General features: G+C 54.7%; 1 protein-coding gene across 3 annotated transcripts; it reads right to left on the bottom strand.

The window, feature by feature from the left end:
• Positions 1-45: 45 nt before the first annotated feature.
• Positions 46-6,635, bottom strand: PHOSPHO1 (phosphoethanolamine/phosphocholine phosphatase 1). Of its 3 annotated transcripts, XM_045182429.2 has the most exons (5): positions 6,302-6,635; positions 5,098-5,195; positions 3,105-3,216; positions 879-1,743; positions 46-474 (listed from the first exon to the last, which is right to left on the bottom strand). In XM_045182429.2, exons 4-5 carry the CDS (start codon positions 1,734-1,736, stop codon positions 469-471), a joined length of 864 nt encoding a protein of 287 aa, XP_045038364.1. In that variant the 5' UTR covers positions 1,737-1,743; positions 3,105-3,216; positions 5,098-5,195; positions 6,302-6,635; the 3' UTR covers positions 46-468. The 3 variants fall into 3 exon arrangements, with proteins under 3 accessions (XP_045038364.1, XP_045038363.1, XP_045038365.1); XM_045182428.2 differs by having other exon boundaries at positions 46-1,743; XM_045182430.2 differs by having other exon boundaries at positions 46-1,619.
• Between the last annotated feature and the right edge of the window lie 10,067 nt (positions 6,636-16,702).

The raw sequence follows: 16,702 nt of genomic DNA, 5'->3' as shown, positions 1-16,702 counted from the left end.
TTCACCTGCTTTATAGCTCTAAAACACCAAAGAGTGAGGAGAGGCTTGGGTTTCGCTGGCTCAGCTTTAAAACATCATGGCTTCCTGTTCCATACGAGAGGAGGGGGGCGCAGAGGGCCCAGCCCGCGAGGGTGACTTTGGTTAAGTTCCTGGTCTTGCTGCATAGACGTGGCTGGGGTGCGAGCAGCCACCGTGGCACACGCGGCGAGATACCGCGCCGGCCCGAGCGCAGCGGGACAGTGTGCTACCTCGTTCCACCACCAGGGGGCGACTGTTCCTTCTGGCTTTTTTTCCTTTGGGGATGCTGGCAGGGTGGACGCGGGGAGGGGAGGCAAGAAAAGGGACGTAGTGTGGGCTCGCGATGGTCGAAGCAAGATCTAGGCCCGGGGCTGTCGGAAGAGCGGGAGAGCGTCACCTTTCCGCGAGTAGTCCGGTGCGGGAGGATTTTGGGACCTGAGTCTCCTTGACCTAAGACTGAGGGAGGGGAGGTTATGCGGCCGGAGCAGCAGTTCAGGTTCTCCCCCCTGCAAGGGAACCTCTTCCACCCAGTTCGGAGGACGAGGTTTTTGGAACCGCTGCTGTGTTCCCAGGTATGCGCACCACCGAGGTTGTGCCAGACTCCAGAATTTAACTGTCTGCAGGGGATCTGAGGGAGGCAGCCGAACTGGTTTAACTGCATAGATAAGGACGGCTCCGAACTCCCTCCCTCAGTCCCGGAAAGCACAAGCCTGGAATTCTAGAAATTCCCGGAGGGACGTACCGAAGCGAAAGGGAAAAGGGAGTTACAAAACCAGGTTCTTTCCCAGTCCCCTCCTACCCCCCCATCCCTCCTCGTCTGGGCGCCCCCTGCAGGCATCATCTCAGCTCGGCTTCAGCACCTGCTGCAGGTGGAGGCGTACTTCCGTGGCGGACTCCCAGGGCACCACGCTGGCGCGGAATGAGCTGGGTTCGGCCTTCTGCGCCTCCTGGATAAGGCGGTGCATGGGATAGCCGCGGCGCGGGAAGGCCACGTCGCCGCTGGCCAGCAGCCCCATGGGGCAGAAGTCGTTGGCGCCGTCGCCCACGTAGAAAAGGCGCTCAAAATGCACGCCGTCTTGGGCCCGCTCGTGCAGGTAGTCGCTGAGCACCTTGTGCTTGCACATGTTGGCGGGGCAACGAGGGCAGCTGTGCGTGTGGAAGGGCCGCAGCGTCAGCAGCCCGCGTGCGTCGGGCCCCGACGGATTGCTGAGGATGCGGCGGAACAGGCCGAGATGACCCGCAGCGCGCAGCGAGCTCTCCACGCCGAAGGTGTTGGCATCCGAGATAAGAATCACCTCGAAGCAGGTCCCCTGCTTGGCCACAAACTGCAACAGGTCGCCCATACCCGGCGACAGGGGGATGGCCTCGTAGACAGCGCGCAGGTCCCGGGGCCGCACGCCCTGCTCGCCCAGGTACTTGAAGACGCGCTGCATGTACTCGTTGTAGAAGCCCTCGCGGTAGGTGGCACGCAGGCTCTCGGGCAGCCGCTGGCCCGGCGCGGCGCGCACTATCGAGTCGTCGCTGTTTTCGTCCACGATAGTCTCGTCAAAGTCGAAGGTCAGGAGGAAGCGCGGCGCGCCCTGCACCGCCATCCCGCTATCCTGGGAGCAGGGAGGAGAAGGGCAGGAGGAGGAAGAGGGAGCAAGCGAGAGCGGGCGCGGCGGGCGCCGACCCGGGAGAGGCTGGTTAGCAGGCCTCGGCCAGAGGTGCTGGCACATCCAAGACCTGAGGAGGACCCAAAGCTGGTTAAGCCGGGGGAGCACCCAACGCCGCGGACCCCATCCCCAGCTCCCTGCCCGCCCCCTTGGCACCTCTAAGTTAACTGCGCTGGGGTTATCCTCAGAAGACCATCCTCACCTTGAGCCCAGAAGGGCTTCCTTAGCACCTGTTTCTGCTACTCTCATTCAGGGCCATTGGGACTTAACTGAGGCCTGGAGAGTAGGTGCCTGGGCCTCTGCCTGGCCAGAGAACTGGAGTTTAGCTCTCGGAATGACTAGGTAGGTAGATTGACTGCACAAGACCCGGGAAGGCTCTTTGGGAGCTGCCTCCAGCCAGATGGCCCTGGGCAGGGGTCCATGGATGGGACTCGCTTTTCCAGGGAGTTTTAGGGCCCTGTGCTGACAGCTCATCACTAATCACTTGCCAATTCCCCGGGAGGACCGAGTCAGCGGGTGGGGTTCCTGCCAGAGTCCGAAGCAAGCGGGCAGCAGAAGCAGTGGGGCTTGGGGAGGTAGAAGCCTCCCACGCCAGGCCACGACATACCTGGGGGACAGGTAAGGGAGAGGAAAGAGAGTCGCAGTGGCTGAACAGGTGGAGGCGAAGTTAGTGGGGACATGGGCAGGGGGTGGTATGAGGCAGTGGTGGGGAAGGAGGGGCCAGGAGTAAGGAATGATGGAGGGGCGTGGAGACAGACTGGACAGAAGACAAAGTGGGGGTGAGAGGCTCCGGGAAGTGGAGACCTTGGGCCAGAGTCATGTTGACGGGGGACATGGGAGAGAGTAGAGACAACAGGGCAGGTGTGAGGGCTCATAGAAAGGCATGCAAATGGAGACAGAAGCCCTCAGCAGCTGCCAGCAGCCGTGTGGAAGGAGGGGCAGAGTGAGCAGATCATGCACAGCTTCAGAATATCCACTACGCTGCTTTTCTCCCTCCCTCACCCGAGCCTCCCACCCTGATTAGCCCAGACAAAGCCACTCCTCCTTCTGGTGCCTTCCTAACTCCCCAGTATTTCTGCGATGTTTATGGGCTGGATGGAACTGCTTGTGAAACAGAAGTCCAGGCTCCTCATTCAGAGCTGAACTTTGAACCTGGCCATCTGCCTCCCTAATAGAACTGTCCTTTAGACCTCATCCTAGTCACCCACTGGTCTCAGGAACATCCACCTGGGAGTCTCAGTGGCCCAGGGTCTCAGGAGTTGAGGATGTCGAACATCAGGACCCCTCAACTGGGAAGGAAGCTTCTAGGGGTTAGTGGAGGCCCAGTAGAGGGCAAGCCTGAAAGGGGCTAGATGGGGTTCCTCCCATCCTGTGATGGAAACATGGAGGCTGAGGCCTCACCCTAAGACACCCCTAGAGGGACCCGCTTACCCTAGACAGGCACCGGAGGCCAGCAACTGGAAAACACCCGCTCATTGTTGGTGCATCACCCTGAACACCGCCTGTAAGGATTCTGCTGGTCTCTAGCCGTCGTCCAGAGCTCCTGACAACCACACAAGGTCTGGTTAGGGGTGCACAGTCAGTGGCTTTGTTTCTACCACTAACGCCACCCGACCATATCCCCCATGCGGGGCCCCAGGAACTACTCCCAGGGCCTCAGTAAAAACAGCCCTTCAGATGGGAAGAATGCTCACAGACCCCAAAGCCCTGGCTAGGCACCCTCTTAGCAATCCACTATGATGCTGGAGAGGTTATAGATGATCCAGCTGGAGACTAAGAGAGGTTAACCGATGTGCTCAAAGGTCTCCCGCTGTATATGGCGCGGACAGAGCTCAAAACCAGATCTGAGTCTGAGACCAGTCTTTTTTCTCCAGTGTGGTCCTTGCCCCTTTCTTGCGTGTGGTACAACGTAGTTCACAAATCACCTTCACTCATATTCTCTTACTGCTCGTCACCATTTCCTGAATTCAGCAGATAAGGGCTCAGAGAGATTTAAAGAACTTGCCTGCAGCCATGCTGTTTCCATGGGGCAGAGCCTGGATCCTGGGCACCTGGCCACAGCCTGGCCTGCCCTCTGTGCTCTCAAGGGCAGGGGAAGATGATCGGGCTCACTGTACCACAGCGGGGGTCCCAGACCCCTGGGTACCACTGGCTTCCCGAGGCTTCCAGGCAGGCCCAGCATTCAGATTGAAATTTCGGCTGGACTTTGCTATGTGGCTTTGGGGACAAGGTTTGGCTTTGTGGGGCCTTCACCAATGCAGCTACCAATGGCACCACCTACAGCCAGCAGTACCCAACTCTACCTCCAACCCCCTCCAGCCTGGAAGAAGAGACCAAAGGCAGCTGGGACAGATCTGGAAGGGTATTGAGAGCCAGACTGCACAAGGAAAGGAGCAAAGATCTGGCTGACTGCTGCCCTCTGGTGGTGACAATGGGTGACACTGGAAACATCTCTGACTTTGTCAAGGTGACACTCTCCCCAGACCATCCCAGGACAGTAGGGAGAAACTGTGGCCACACCCCCACCCCAGGACAGAGCACCCAGAGCACTGGAGCACCCAGGAGCAGGGCACAGGTCAGAGGGAGGGGCTCTACCACCTTCCATCTTGAGGTACCACATCCCTCCCCCCTTCGACCACATGTATTAAACCCTTTTGGTCAGGATGGGATGTGGGTCTCAGCATTTTCCCTAAGAACTTTAAATCTCTTTAAATTGGGAGATATGGTCAAAGGTAAATGGGGCAGTGGGCCCAAGAGGGGATTTTGGGAAAATAGACCAGATCAAGGGGATGATGGGAGAGATAGGGAGGCTGGCCCAGGGACTGTGGGTTTTACAAGGGAGTGGCAGGTTTTGGAGGGTGGGAGGGCTGTCCCTACACCTTATTTGGAAGGAGTTTCAGCTTTCCAGGATCCTGGCTGATAACACACGTCCCTCCTCTGGTGCCATTCCCATTGCGAAAGCACACAGGAACAGACCCGTGCTGGAACATGCCACACGCACGGAGAAGTGAGGGGTTAGATACAGGAAGATAACAGCAGGTCTCCAGAAGCCATTGAGAGACCAACTTTCATCCCGTAGAGAAGGGTCTCCTTTGCCTTTGTTTTTCTTTTCCTAATTTGGTGGAATATACTCCTTATTTTTAATCATCCTCAAAACTTCTCATTTCTCATAGCAAAAGACATAGTTACTTTTTTATATACTCATAATAGTATTTAGGGAAATTGATTAAAATTTTTATTGTTTGATAAGCTGTCCTTGTTTCTTTTAATCCCCATAGCAGAAAGCCAGACATCCTAGGTTTCTTCCCCTGGAAATGGAGAAAGCCACGCTGTGACTCCCCACCCCTGCCCAGTCCTGCAGTAGTCAGAGGGACCCCGCCCCCAGTAGAATCTGTCTCCCGTGATGTTCAAAGAAGTTACTCACCTCCAGGAGTTTTGTCCTGAATGATCAAATCATTTTGAGTCATCTAAAAAAGTTCCTCAAATAAAAGGAGGACAGGATGTCTGAGCTTCTCCAGCAGGCTAGAACAGAGCAAGGAAGAAAGGGGTTCTTCCAGGTGACAGGGAGCCCACCATTAGTCCCAGGCAAAGTCCCAATGAGTGCTTGCCTCCCTGATTCCACACCAGGTCCCCAGATTCCGCCCCACTCCCCCCTGCTTTTTAACATACATGCTCTTAGGTGACATCTGTGGGAATGGATGGGAGGGGCCCCTGGGGATGGGGGGAGGGAAACCGGCCTCTTTTTGGTATAGCCCCTGAGTCTGCAATTCCCATCTTAATGGGTGGATGGAGCCCGCAGGACAGTCTGGAGAAATGTCACCACAGGAAAAGTGTGGGATGGGTATGGGGGAGGCCGAGGACCCCAGAGGTCCCACAGTAACAAGACCAGGTCTCCTTGTACCACTCACTAGAAATCTGATTCAGCCACTAAGTTGGAGCTCTTTTCCTCCCCCAGAGAGCACTCCCAATTTCACTACTGCTGCAAATAGGAAAAACTGAGGCCAAAAGAGGTCCAGCTGCTACCCTGGGGCCACACAGTCTCAGAATCAGGATTACAACTCAGGGATTCTGGAGCTTCTCAGAAAAATTGCAGCCAGAGCTTCCCTTATTGCCCTGGAGACCCCCTTAGGCTATGAACTTCCTGTCCTGACTAGTAGGAGGTGATGACCTGGAGCCCTGGTGCCAGTGAGGAAGCTGGGACCTGGAATCACCTCTGGGCTTGCCCTGCTGGGAGGGGATCCTCATTGGGCAGGGAGGTGGCAGCTGCCGGGTGGAATTGGGGGAGAGAGATATTTTTAGAGGTGGCTGAAGGCAGGCACTCTGGCACACCCCCAGCTGGCGGGTGCTTCTCTCCAATGCGGGGCGGGGGGTGCGCAGTTTCGGGAGCCGGGGGGACTAGTAGGTGGTGGGGAGCAAGGAGGCACCGATTCTTTCGCTTTTGACATAGTCGGGGACGGAGGATACACCCGGCCTCCACGTTCCTGGGGCAGGCGAAATCAGGACTCACTCCTCTGCTCCAGGGACTCCCCCACTGACATACGCGTGAAGGAGCGCCTTCAAACTCCGCACAGCCCCCACTCCACACTCGGACCCCAGCCCGCCCCTACCTCGGGGAGCCCAGGACTCACGTGGGGAGCGGCGGCGGCAGAAGTCTGTCCCGGCTGAGTTTGGAGTGTAAAGGAGTGGGGAGAGGGGCTAGCTGAGGTATTTGGGCGCAGGATGGAGCCAGAGGTGCTTACTGGAATTGGAGGGGACGTGGTGCCTTATCCACCCCCGGACTTCTGGGCTCTGGCTCACGAGTCCCTCTGGTCCCGAGGGGTTGTGGATGATGTGCGTCTGGGCCGTCCCTCCAACTGCCCTCCATCCCCCACCCCCCGGGCAGCCGCCGCGTCCCCTTTAAATGCCCGGGAGCCAGAGCCCAAGCCGCGGCTGGCGCTGCGGCAGCCGCAGCACCCTGGCCCACCGCAGTCCCCGCACGTCACAAGCGACTGTCCAATCACAGCAGCGCCGGCGCACATCAAAGGGGCGGGCCACGCCTCCCGGCTGCCCTGGAGGCTCCCGGAGTACCAGCGTAGGTGGGATTGGGTGCAGCGGGCAAGGATAGGGGGTGGAGAGGGAGCTTAGCCCTTTGGAAGAACGTGGGTGGGGGCACCCTCCTTGGAGTGGATGTCGGAGTTCTGCGTAAGTCCCCGCCCACATACCCTGGAGTACCAGGGCTGTGGACTTTCAGCCTAGCTTCCAGGGCTCTGATCCCTGAGATGTGGAGAAATGCACCCTAACCTCCCGCTCTCATTCGGTCCTTGGGTCCTAAGCCCGGTGACTGGCCCCGGTTGGCCCAGCTCAGGGAAAGCAGTCCTTCTGTTCCTCTCCCACGCGCGCATAGCTAGGTGCCTTCTCTCCTGCAGGCGGCGTCACAGAGCCCCGTCCTGGCTTTTGGGACCTTTCCCCGGTACAGGTTACAGGGGAATGCCGAGAAAGACTCCCTGACTCCCTTACCCTGTAAACGCTGAGTTGGGGACCGAACAGTTGGCCCGTTTGCGAGTGGTGTTGCAGTTAAAATACCCACCTCTGCCTCCTAAGAGTCTGTTGTCAGCCACACTCCTCCACCCCCCTTCTGCCCTCCCAGGCTGGTGCGGAGAAGAAGATTCTATTCGGAGAGGAAAGCACTGATGCTTGTAGTTACTGAGAACACACTATGAACGGGCCACTGTACTTGGTCACTGCACTCGTGGTTGAATGTTCGCAACATTCCAAAGAAATGCTTGCCTGAGGTCAAGCCCAGGCACACCTGACTCAAGGGATCGCAAAGGGGCTGTGTGGGTGGGAAAAACGTAGGTGCTCCCAGGCCTGGTTCTGCCTCCAGTCCTCCCTAAGGGTCCCTCGCTTCTCTCCTTGAAGACAGCCAGCACATTTCAAGGCCCTGAGTGATCTCAAAGTTAGCGAGCGGGGCTGGAAGCCAGAGAAAATGAGGGTGGGCAAGGAGTTACCCTAACCTCTGTGCCAGGGGCTGGGGGTGCAGTAATGAACAGGACATGGGTACAAAGGGAAACAAACGCTTTAAAGCTGCCAACCTGATCCTTAAATCCCTTGACAGAAATTCCCAGGGGCCCGACTCAGGAAACTGGCTGGCTGTTTCACTTGGTCATTGCTCCTCGCCCTTCTCCCAGCTCGCCAGTTCACGCTGCTCTTCGCTTGGGACTTCCCTCCTCACAACACGCCTGTCCCTGTTGCGGGTCCAGCTCAGCCTCCACATTGTCTCGTGCCCGGCTGCACATCCCAATGCTACGTTTAGTTCACTGATCACGTGGGTGCTGCCAGAGCACATAGTAGGTGCTGTTCATAATTTCCCATGTATCAATTTCTGTAATCCTCACTGTCCTATGGCCTGGGCATATGGCTCGTTTTATTGTTGGGAAATGAAGGCACAGAGAGAGTTGAGCTGGCTGCCTTAGCTGTTACCTACACCATCCCTCCCGTTCTGTGTTTGCCACCCCTACTGTCCGGTAAGAAACGTGAAGGCAGAGCTCACGTTTTATTTAAGAGCGTCCCCCTAGTCCCCAGCACAGCGACCCTGGCACATAGCAGGCCTTGGATGTTTGTTATTGAGGAACCCCCCCCCCCATTGCATTCCATTTGTGTTACCTCACTGTGTCTTCATACCGATGAGCCAGTCACTCCAGTAGGGTCCCTATTTTACAACAGAGAGACGGACTGAGAGAGATCAAATGACTGGCCCAAGGTCAAATGCCCCTGGCGCTAGATTCAAATGCTGCCCCTTTGATGCAATCAGCAGTCCTTTTCAATCTGGTTGCCAAGTTCACTGGTGGGGCTGGGGAAGGGGTAGGCTGATGACTTTGTGTTTCTGCCCAACCTCGCCTTCCAGCGACGACGGCAATCTCAGAGTTCTCAGGAGCTGTGGGTAAGGAGCCTTTGGGGGAGAAATGTAGAAACTTCTAGTTCTTCCTGCACTAAATTTTTCAGGACACAACCCTGTCACTTTAAACTTTCCCCTCCCATTGTGCCAGTGAGTAAGTTGGATGATCAGCCATGTGCCTAAACATGTGGCCAGAAATGGATCGTGGATCCCAACTCCCATCCGCACCCCCACCCCAGCCCCCAGCAGGTTGAGGCCTCTGCCTCAGGCTGCAGAACTTCCTCTCCTGTGGGGTTCAGTTTAGGACTCCGGCCAGTCATTCTGGCAGACAGCTTGTAGACATGGGAGTCATCTTGAGGTGACGGGGACAAAAGTCCCTGGTGACCCCTGACTCAGGCAGGCAGGGATGGAGCTCTCCAGCTGGTCTGCACAGAGGGCATGGCTCTTGCCCAGGGTTTGCGAGTTAGAGCCGGGGAGGCCACACATCCAGGAATGTGGCCTCCGGCTCTGCAATCAGTCTGGAGGGGCAAGGGTGAGATTGAGGGGCAGATCTGCCCTAGTCTGCCCACCCGAGGAAGGGCCACCTGGGAGCCGGGCACCTAATCCTCACAACAACCCTCTTGGGTTTTAGTATTCTTCGTTTAACCAACAAGAAAGCAGAAGTTCGGTAGCATTAAGAAAGCACCTTGCCCAAGGACACTGTGGCAAGTGGTGGTCAGCCCGGATGTCGAAGTCTGCACTGTGTTGTCTGCAGAACGCAAAGCGCATTCGGGGATCTGGTGGCCGATGTGGGTGGGCTTAGTGGAAAAGGCCGCTGGGAGTGTCCCCGTTCAGGCAGTTCTGCAAGACCGGATGTAGGGTGCTTTGGGTGTAAGGTATTGTCCTGGGGTGTGGGGCCAAGACTGAACAAACCCCTGCCCAGGTCTCTGGTCCCCTTCCTAGATAGCAATCAGTAACACTGATGGAGCGTGTCCTGTGTGCCAAGCAGCGTCCTAAAAGGCTCAGTTCTCTCAGTCTCACGCTAACCCTGTGACCGATTAGTTGCCCCATTTTACAGATGAGAATAATGAGGCACGAAGTGGTCATGTGATTTGTCCAAGGTCACAGAGCTAGAAAGTTGTAGAAGCAGGACTGGAAGCCAGGCAGTGGGCTTCAGAGCTGTGTCTTTAGCCAGTACCTCACACGGCCTGCCTGTGGGGTATCTGTTCTGCTTTTGTATTCCAAGTGTGTTTACTGGGATGCTTCTCCCCTCTTCTTGATTTGGGGTGCTTTTAGTGCTGCTTCCTTCTGGAGCCTCCTCTGTCAGCCTTGCTTTTCCTCCTGTGGGCTGACAGGACCGTGGAGCATGGCTAAAGACAGTGGTCACTTTACTTAAAAAAAAAAAATCCTCACCAGAGGATATGTTTATTGATTTTAGAGAGAGAGGAAGGGTGGTGGGGGGAGGGGAGAGAGAGAAACATCGATCGGTTGCCTCCCATACATGTCCTTATCAAGGACTGAACCTACAACCTAGGTTTGTGCCCTGACCAGCACCGTTTTGGTGGCTGGGGTGATGGTCCAGTCAAACGAGCCACCGGGCCAGGAGAACAGTAGTGATTTTATAACGTCCTGGGCCTTTCACGTCCATGAAGTAGGAACTGGGGCTCTGCACCGGGCGCTCCTCCTTGTGTTTTCTCTTCTCTTCTGGAGAGGAATGGAGGAGATACTTAGCAAGAGGCATGTTGTCGTGGGGAAGTCGTCACCACTGGAAAGGTGAAGTGTCTGGGTTTTCAGTTGCCCTTCTATGCTGTCCCACCCGTCCTTGATCCTTGGAAGGATCTGATGATAATGTAGATCAAGGCTCAGCCCTTCAGAGCTGAGCATCAGCAGCTATAGGCAGCCTCCTGCTCTCCAAGTCATCTCTACAACACAGTGTTCATTAGTTTGTGCTTTCATTCATTGGACAAGTCTTAATTAACGGCACCAGGCATTGGGAGACGTGATTCTGAACAAGACACAGACCCTGCTCTCAAGGAGCTTACAGTCTAGAGAGGGGCCCAGACAAGCAAACAGGCCTTCCCCAAAGAGTACCAGGACAAAAACGGGCAGATCTGTTCTGCCAGTAACCACCAGGGCAATTCTGTCTTGTCTTTAGGAAGGTGAGGCAGCTGGGACCCGCAGTGCCTCCAGCATAAAGAGGGGGCTCCTAATCACCTGGAGCTGCCTTTCCTGACCACTCTCCTTCCTGTCCCACCCCAGCTCCCGTTCTTGGCTGCTGGGCTGTCCCCTCCCCTTTCCCCTCCACCTCTCTCTCCTGCTCAGCCTGGAGAAAAACTCTTATCTGCTCTTTCCCTCCCTGCTGTGCTTTCCCATACAAGATACACCTGGTCTCAGTTGTTAAAGAGAAAACCTCAGGCCCCAGATGGCCTCACAGCTGCACTCACTGTAGTTTCAACCTCTCCCAGAAATGTAATCTCAATCAACCAGCCTGGGATTTTCTGGTCAAGCACCAGTAAGGTCATCTGTCACATGGTCCCTCTATCTCCCCTTTAGAAAGAAGAGATAGTCTGCATGATAAAATTCCTTCACTTTCCTTTCCCTACAAAAAAAAGAAAAAAAAAAAAGATGTCCCAACCCTTGAGCAGTCCTTTCTCTTCTTTTGTTAAAAGCTCCCTTGCCCCACCCTTCTTATAAACCTTCCATTTGTACAACTCCTGGGAGTGGCCTGCTAGTTGCTAGGTGGGAAGCTGCCTGATTCATGAATTGCTTCATAAAGCCAATTAGATGTTACTTGGTTGAATTTTGTTTTTGAACAGAGCTGAGCTGTCCACTGTCCTCCCTCCATAAGCTGCAGGACGAGGAGTGATGTGGCAGAGGGAACAGAACACAGAAGAGAATGAGCAAGCAAACCAGCCCCCTTTTGGCAGCCTTGAGTGAAGCAGAGAAGGCAAGCCCCCGGCTTGCCTTCAGTCCTTCCCATCTGACTCAGACCCCACTTACTGGGGTATTCTCTCTCTCATTGGCTTCTGAGTGGCCAAAGAACTGAGAAAGCCTGGAGGCTTTGTTCCAAAGGAGAAAGAAATGCTGAGTTCTTGGGGTAAAAAAAAACAAACACCACAGTCTTCAGAAGGATCAGTCCTCTAGATGACCAGTTGTCGGGATAATGGGTGTTAGGTGGTCTGGGTACCTGGACATTCTTTCCTGAGTCCTTCAGGCAGGTAACCAGAGGGTTATCTGGGGACGTGAGGTAAATCCAGGCCTTCTCACAGGACTGGGAAGTTAAAACTTTAAATGTCCAGTTAAAACAAGGATAGAAATATTTCCTCCCGCCTCCACCTACTTGATTCTAGTAATTTAGCAGCTTGACTCTAGTGACTCCATTTATTATATCACTCTGTTCCTGTTGAGGCACCCTCCTTCTGTGTAACAGCTATTCAGAGACTTGAAGTCTGCCACTCCAGGTCCTTAGTCTCCGCAAACGTCACGTGAAAGAGAACAAGGCGATGTAGTCTCTGCCTGCCACGTGTCCCTGGTCACTTCTCTAATCGCATCTCACATCCCTCTCCTCCTCACTCTGCTGAGTGCTCTAACCACGCCAGCCCTCCTTCTGATGTTCAACTGTGCTACCACAGGCCCTTTGCACTTGCTGCGCGGCAGACACTGCGCCACACTCTGCCCAGAGTACTTCCTGCCCCATCCATAGCCTCTCATTGGGCTCAGGGTTCAGCTCATATGTCACTTCTAAAAGGAAATTTGGCCCTGACTGGTGTGGCTTTGTGGATTCAGCACCAGCCTGTGGATTAAACGATTGCTGGTTCGGTTCCTGGTCAGGGCAGATTCCTGGGTTGCAGGCCAGGTCTGGTTGGGGGCGTGCAAGAGGCAACCAATCAATGTGTCTCACATCAATGTTTCTCTCCTTCTCTTTCTCCCTCCTTTTCCCTTTCTCTAAAAATAAATAAAATCTTTTTAAAAATATAAAATAAAAGGAAATATGTCCTGTCTTCCCTCTCCCCGTCCCCACCGAGATCAGAGCCTCCCTTTAGACATCTGCAGAGCAGCCTGTATTTCTGGGTGACTGATAATATCTGCTTCCCATTAGACTGTCAGCTCCAAAGAGGAGAGGGACCGTAGTGGGTCCCCTGCACCTAGCACAGATCTTGACCTGGAGTAGCTGCTCACGAAATATTTGTTGCCTGAACAATTGCAGAATTCTCCATCTAGTTTACTTGTGTAGGGTGTGGCCTTAGGCCTGGAATGAGCCCAGAGGAAGCCTTCCCAGCCTTAGCTGTGCGGTAACTTGGCCAGCTGACTGTGGATATGCTAACTAAGGACAGCCCAAGAAGCTCAGCATGTTTTTTGCCTTTGAGCAAACTACCCCACCCAGGAATCTTCCCACCCTTAAGGCAGGTCTGTGCTGATGGAGGGAGGGCAGATGCATGTGATAATTGCATTCCTTTTGCCAATTCGGATGCACCCACCAGAATAAGAGTCCAACCCAAATAAGAGTATTTCACGATCTTAGTAGGCTTTGTAGCTTACGGAACACACTCTGTAATGCACATAATTTCCTGATGAGGCAAATGAAGCTGACAGAGGCTGGGTGACATGTCCAAGGTCATACAGTCAGTAAGATGACTAAGGCAAAACTCGAATGCAGGTCTCTAAGAAGCAGCCAATTATACAATGGACAAGATGTGCTGCTCACCAGCAAGAATTCCAAGATTCTAGTCTTTTTTGGCAGCTGTTTGATTCTTTGATTCTTTTTTTTTTTATGTGTTCCTCCATGCATGCATTCACTGATTTGTTCAGGGGGCCCAAACTCTGGTCATCACCCCCACGGGCGCTGCAGCTCAGTGTGAGCATTTGGCAGCTGCGGCCCATTGTGAATGCCCTGAGTTCATTATATACACTTGGTGTGTGTGTGTTTATGGACATATTTGCATTTGTCACGTCAACTTTCAAAAGGTTCCATGACTCCAGTGCCCCTCCCCTCCCAGCTCTGCAAAAAGTTTAAGAACCCCCCGGCGTAACTCGTACTGCTTGGTGTGAAAGGACAGCATCTCTCAGTCTCTCCTGCCTGTTCAGGTGACTGGGGCCCCCTCAGTTGACCATCTCTGGCCCAAGCGATAAACCGGCTGTCCGGACCACGTGACCAGCCTCAGACTGCTCTTCTCAGCCACTGCTCTCAGAATGTCGAACCTGTGGAGACACGCACACTCATTCACACCAGCGCCCACACAGTACTGCCCGTGGCGGCTGCGCTCGTGTGTGTGTCAGACACTGTGACGCTCACACCCTCATTTCTTTAATCCCCATAACAGGCCTGTGAGTCTGGGAACTTGCCCAAGCTCACACAGCTAGAAGGAGGGGGTGTGGAATTATAAGAGGGCATTGCGGGGGCAGGGTGGCGGTGTTGGGGACAGGTGAATGTGTTTAAGATCCTTCAGGGATGGAGCAGCGGTCAGGGCTCTTAGCTCCCCACGGGGACCGAATCCCACACTGGGCATTCTGCTGAAATCACCCCTGCTTTCCTCCGACAGCTCTTTCTTGAGCATCTTTTGTGTGCCGGGGGTGTGTTGGGGATAGTCTCAGCCAGCCTCCAAGATGGCCTCGAGGTCCGCACCTGGTGTCTACACCTTCGCGTGGTCCCCTCCCCCGATGTGGGTGTGTGTGAAGGGGGCATTGTGCAGAAGCCAAGGTACATCTCTTCCGATGTAGTAATAAAAGCGGCTTCTGTCCTGGGTGCTCTCTCACCCTCCTGCTGTCCGTTTTGGATCACTTGCCCTTTGGGAAGCAAGCTGTCACACTGTGGATAGCCCTCGAGCGCGCCCACGAGGCACGGAACTGAAGCCTCCAGCCAGCTGCCTGCAGACCTGGGGCCTGCCCCCAGCCAGTGAGTGAGCTTGGAGGCAGCCCCTCCAATCAGGCCCTCAGATGAGTACAACCTCGTGATGAGGATTCCTGGCTCGCAGACACGGTGGGAGGTAATACATGCTTGCTTTAAGCTGGCTGCTAAATTTTTAGGGTAATCTCTTAGACAATAATAGAGAACTAAACCTGTTACAGAGTTACACCTGTAAACGCAATTGCTGTGGTTCTTACATTTTATGAAAAGGAAACACAGTGGAAGGAAGGAAGGAGGGAAGGAAAGAAGGAAGAGAGGAAGGCAGGGAGGGAGGGAAGGAACCAACTGTGCCAGGTAGCAATAAGAGCTGTGGAGAAAAATAACGCAGGGTATGGGGAAAGAGTGAGGGAGGCTCAGTTTAAATAGGTTTGCCTGAAAGGGGGCCATTTAAACAAAGACCTGAGGAAGTGAACCCATAGAAATCTGAGGGGGAACAGCATCCAGGCAGAGGGAACAGCAAATGCAAAGGCCTGGAGGTGAGAGAATGTCTGGGTCATGTGACCCACCTAGAGCATGCCTTTTGCATATTTTGCCCCTAGATTGGTTGCCCTCACTAGGCCTGGCTTTGGCCCCACATGCCAGGAGCAGGCAGGCGGGGTGCTGGGCCCCTACTGCTCTTGTTCTCTCCCTAAAAGCCTGGGCCCTAGACCTTGGCTTCATGGCTGGATTCCTGGGAGTGGGTGTCACGTTCTCAGGAGGTGGAAACAGATGCAGTGACCGTATTTTTCCAGCCTCTGTGCTCTGGGACAAAGTCAAGTGAAACTGCCGGACGAGAGAAATGATGAAGGAAATGCAATTTGGTTGCAGAAAGACTCACATTTCAGAGGTTCTCCAATATTTACAGGGGCAACAGGTAGAATAATTGAACTCTAGCCTCATTGTTGTAGTCATAGGTTATTGTTTGCAGTTTCCTCTTTGGAGCAAGCAAAATGCGTAGAGTATCTGTGTATCCCAGCAGAAAGTGCCAAAATAACCTGACCTGCCCACTGGGCATGCATATCCGCCTGGCTCCCTGGTGACAGATTTGTTGCTGCTAAGTGACTCATGGCCTGAGGACTCCCTCTTTCTGTGTCCGTCTCCCTCTCACCCAGAGATGCTTTGCTGTCCTACAGTGCAACCTCAGCACCCCTGGGGGCTCCCCACCAGCGGGTCCATGGCCACGGCAGCCGTGTTTTCCAGGGCAGATGGACAGACAGTGCAGCAAACCTCAAGTTCCACTTGGAGGACAAAGGGACAGAACGCTGAAGCCGAGGCTCTCTGGGAAAATGAAGGGCACAAAGTAGCCAATAGCCCCCAAGAGATCCACTCATCCTGAAGGGGCAGAGGAGTCATTCATTCATTCATTCATTCATTCATTCATGCATTCTTTCAACAGATTTTCCTTGCACAGCTAAGGAGACAGACAGGTGCCTAGGCCCCGGCCTGTGCTTCTGCGGAATGTGGGGGGACACTCATCCCAGTCCAAGGGGAGAACCACGGAGAATGTGCACGTGTGGTGATGTCAGGGGAAGGCTCCATGAGAAGTGACTTCTCAGCCAAGACCCACAGGATGAATAGCAGTTAGGGGAAGGGGACAGCTGTGTCCAGGCACAGGGAAAGCATGTGCAAAGGTCCTGAGCTGAGGGAAACAGTAGAAAGGGCAGAGGAGGACGGTCTTGTGAGCTTCATCCCTCAGGGCCACGGGGAACCACTGTAGGTTACAAGGGAGAGAGACCAGGGAGACACAACCACATTTGCATTTTAGAAACATCACTTTTGCTGCTGTTATTGACTCTCCCTCCCCCACCCCCATTTTCACGGCCTTGTGGCTGAGCACACCTAGCTGAGGCAGGGCCTTTGGGAAGACTGTGGCCCCGGCTGACCCAGTCCCCAGCGTGCTGGGGAGATAATGACAGGCTCTCCTCTCTTCTGCGCCCCACCCCACCGCAGCAGGCTTCAGGGCCAGGCTCTGAGGGCTGCTATATTGAGCTCTCATGGGTGAGGGCTTCATCTGGCCTCTGCCCACATTGGGCCAGCTTCCCCCAGGCCTGAGGAGTCGCTTGTATCTCCAGGGGGCAGGGCCTCCTCCCCAGAGCCAAGGTGCCCAAAGATAACAGGGCAGTCTGGGAGCTGTTTATGAAAAGGCAGCCTGGGGTGGGGGGGGCGGCGGTGAGGGGGAGCAGAGCCCTCAGGACCAGTGACTGCTGCCACAGATAGCAATTGGGGCGGGGAAGGCTGTCTAAATTATAGCTCCCAGAATAGAGGGGCCGGAGGGAGTGGCGGGGCGTCCTA

This window comes from Desmodus rotundus, chromosome 9, assembly GCF_022682495.2.
Source record: "Desmodus rotundus isolate HL8 chromosome 9, HLdesRot8A.1, whole genome shotgun sequence".
NCBI classification, from domain to species: Eukaryota; Metazoa; Chordata; class Mammalia; order Chiroptera; family Phyllostomidae; genus Desmodus; species Desmodus rotundus.
The sequence above is the reverse complement of the archived record's forward strand: the minus strand, read 5'-3'. Positions and strand labels throughout refer to the sequence as shown.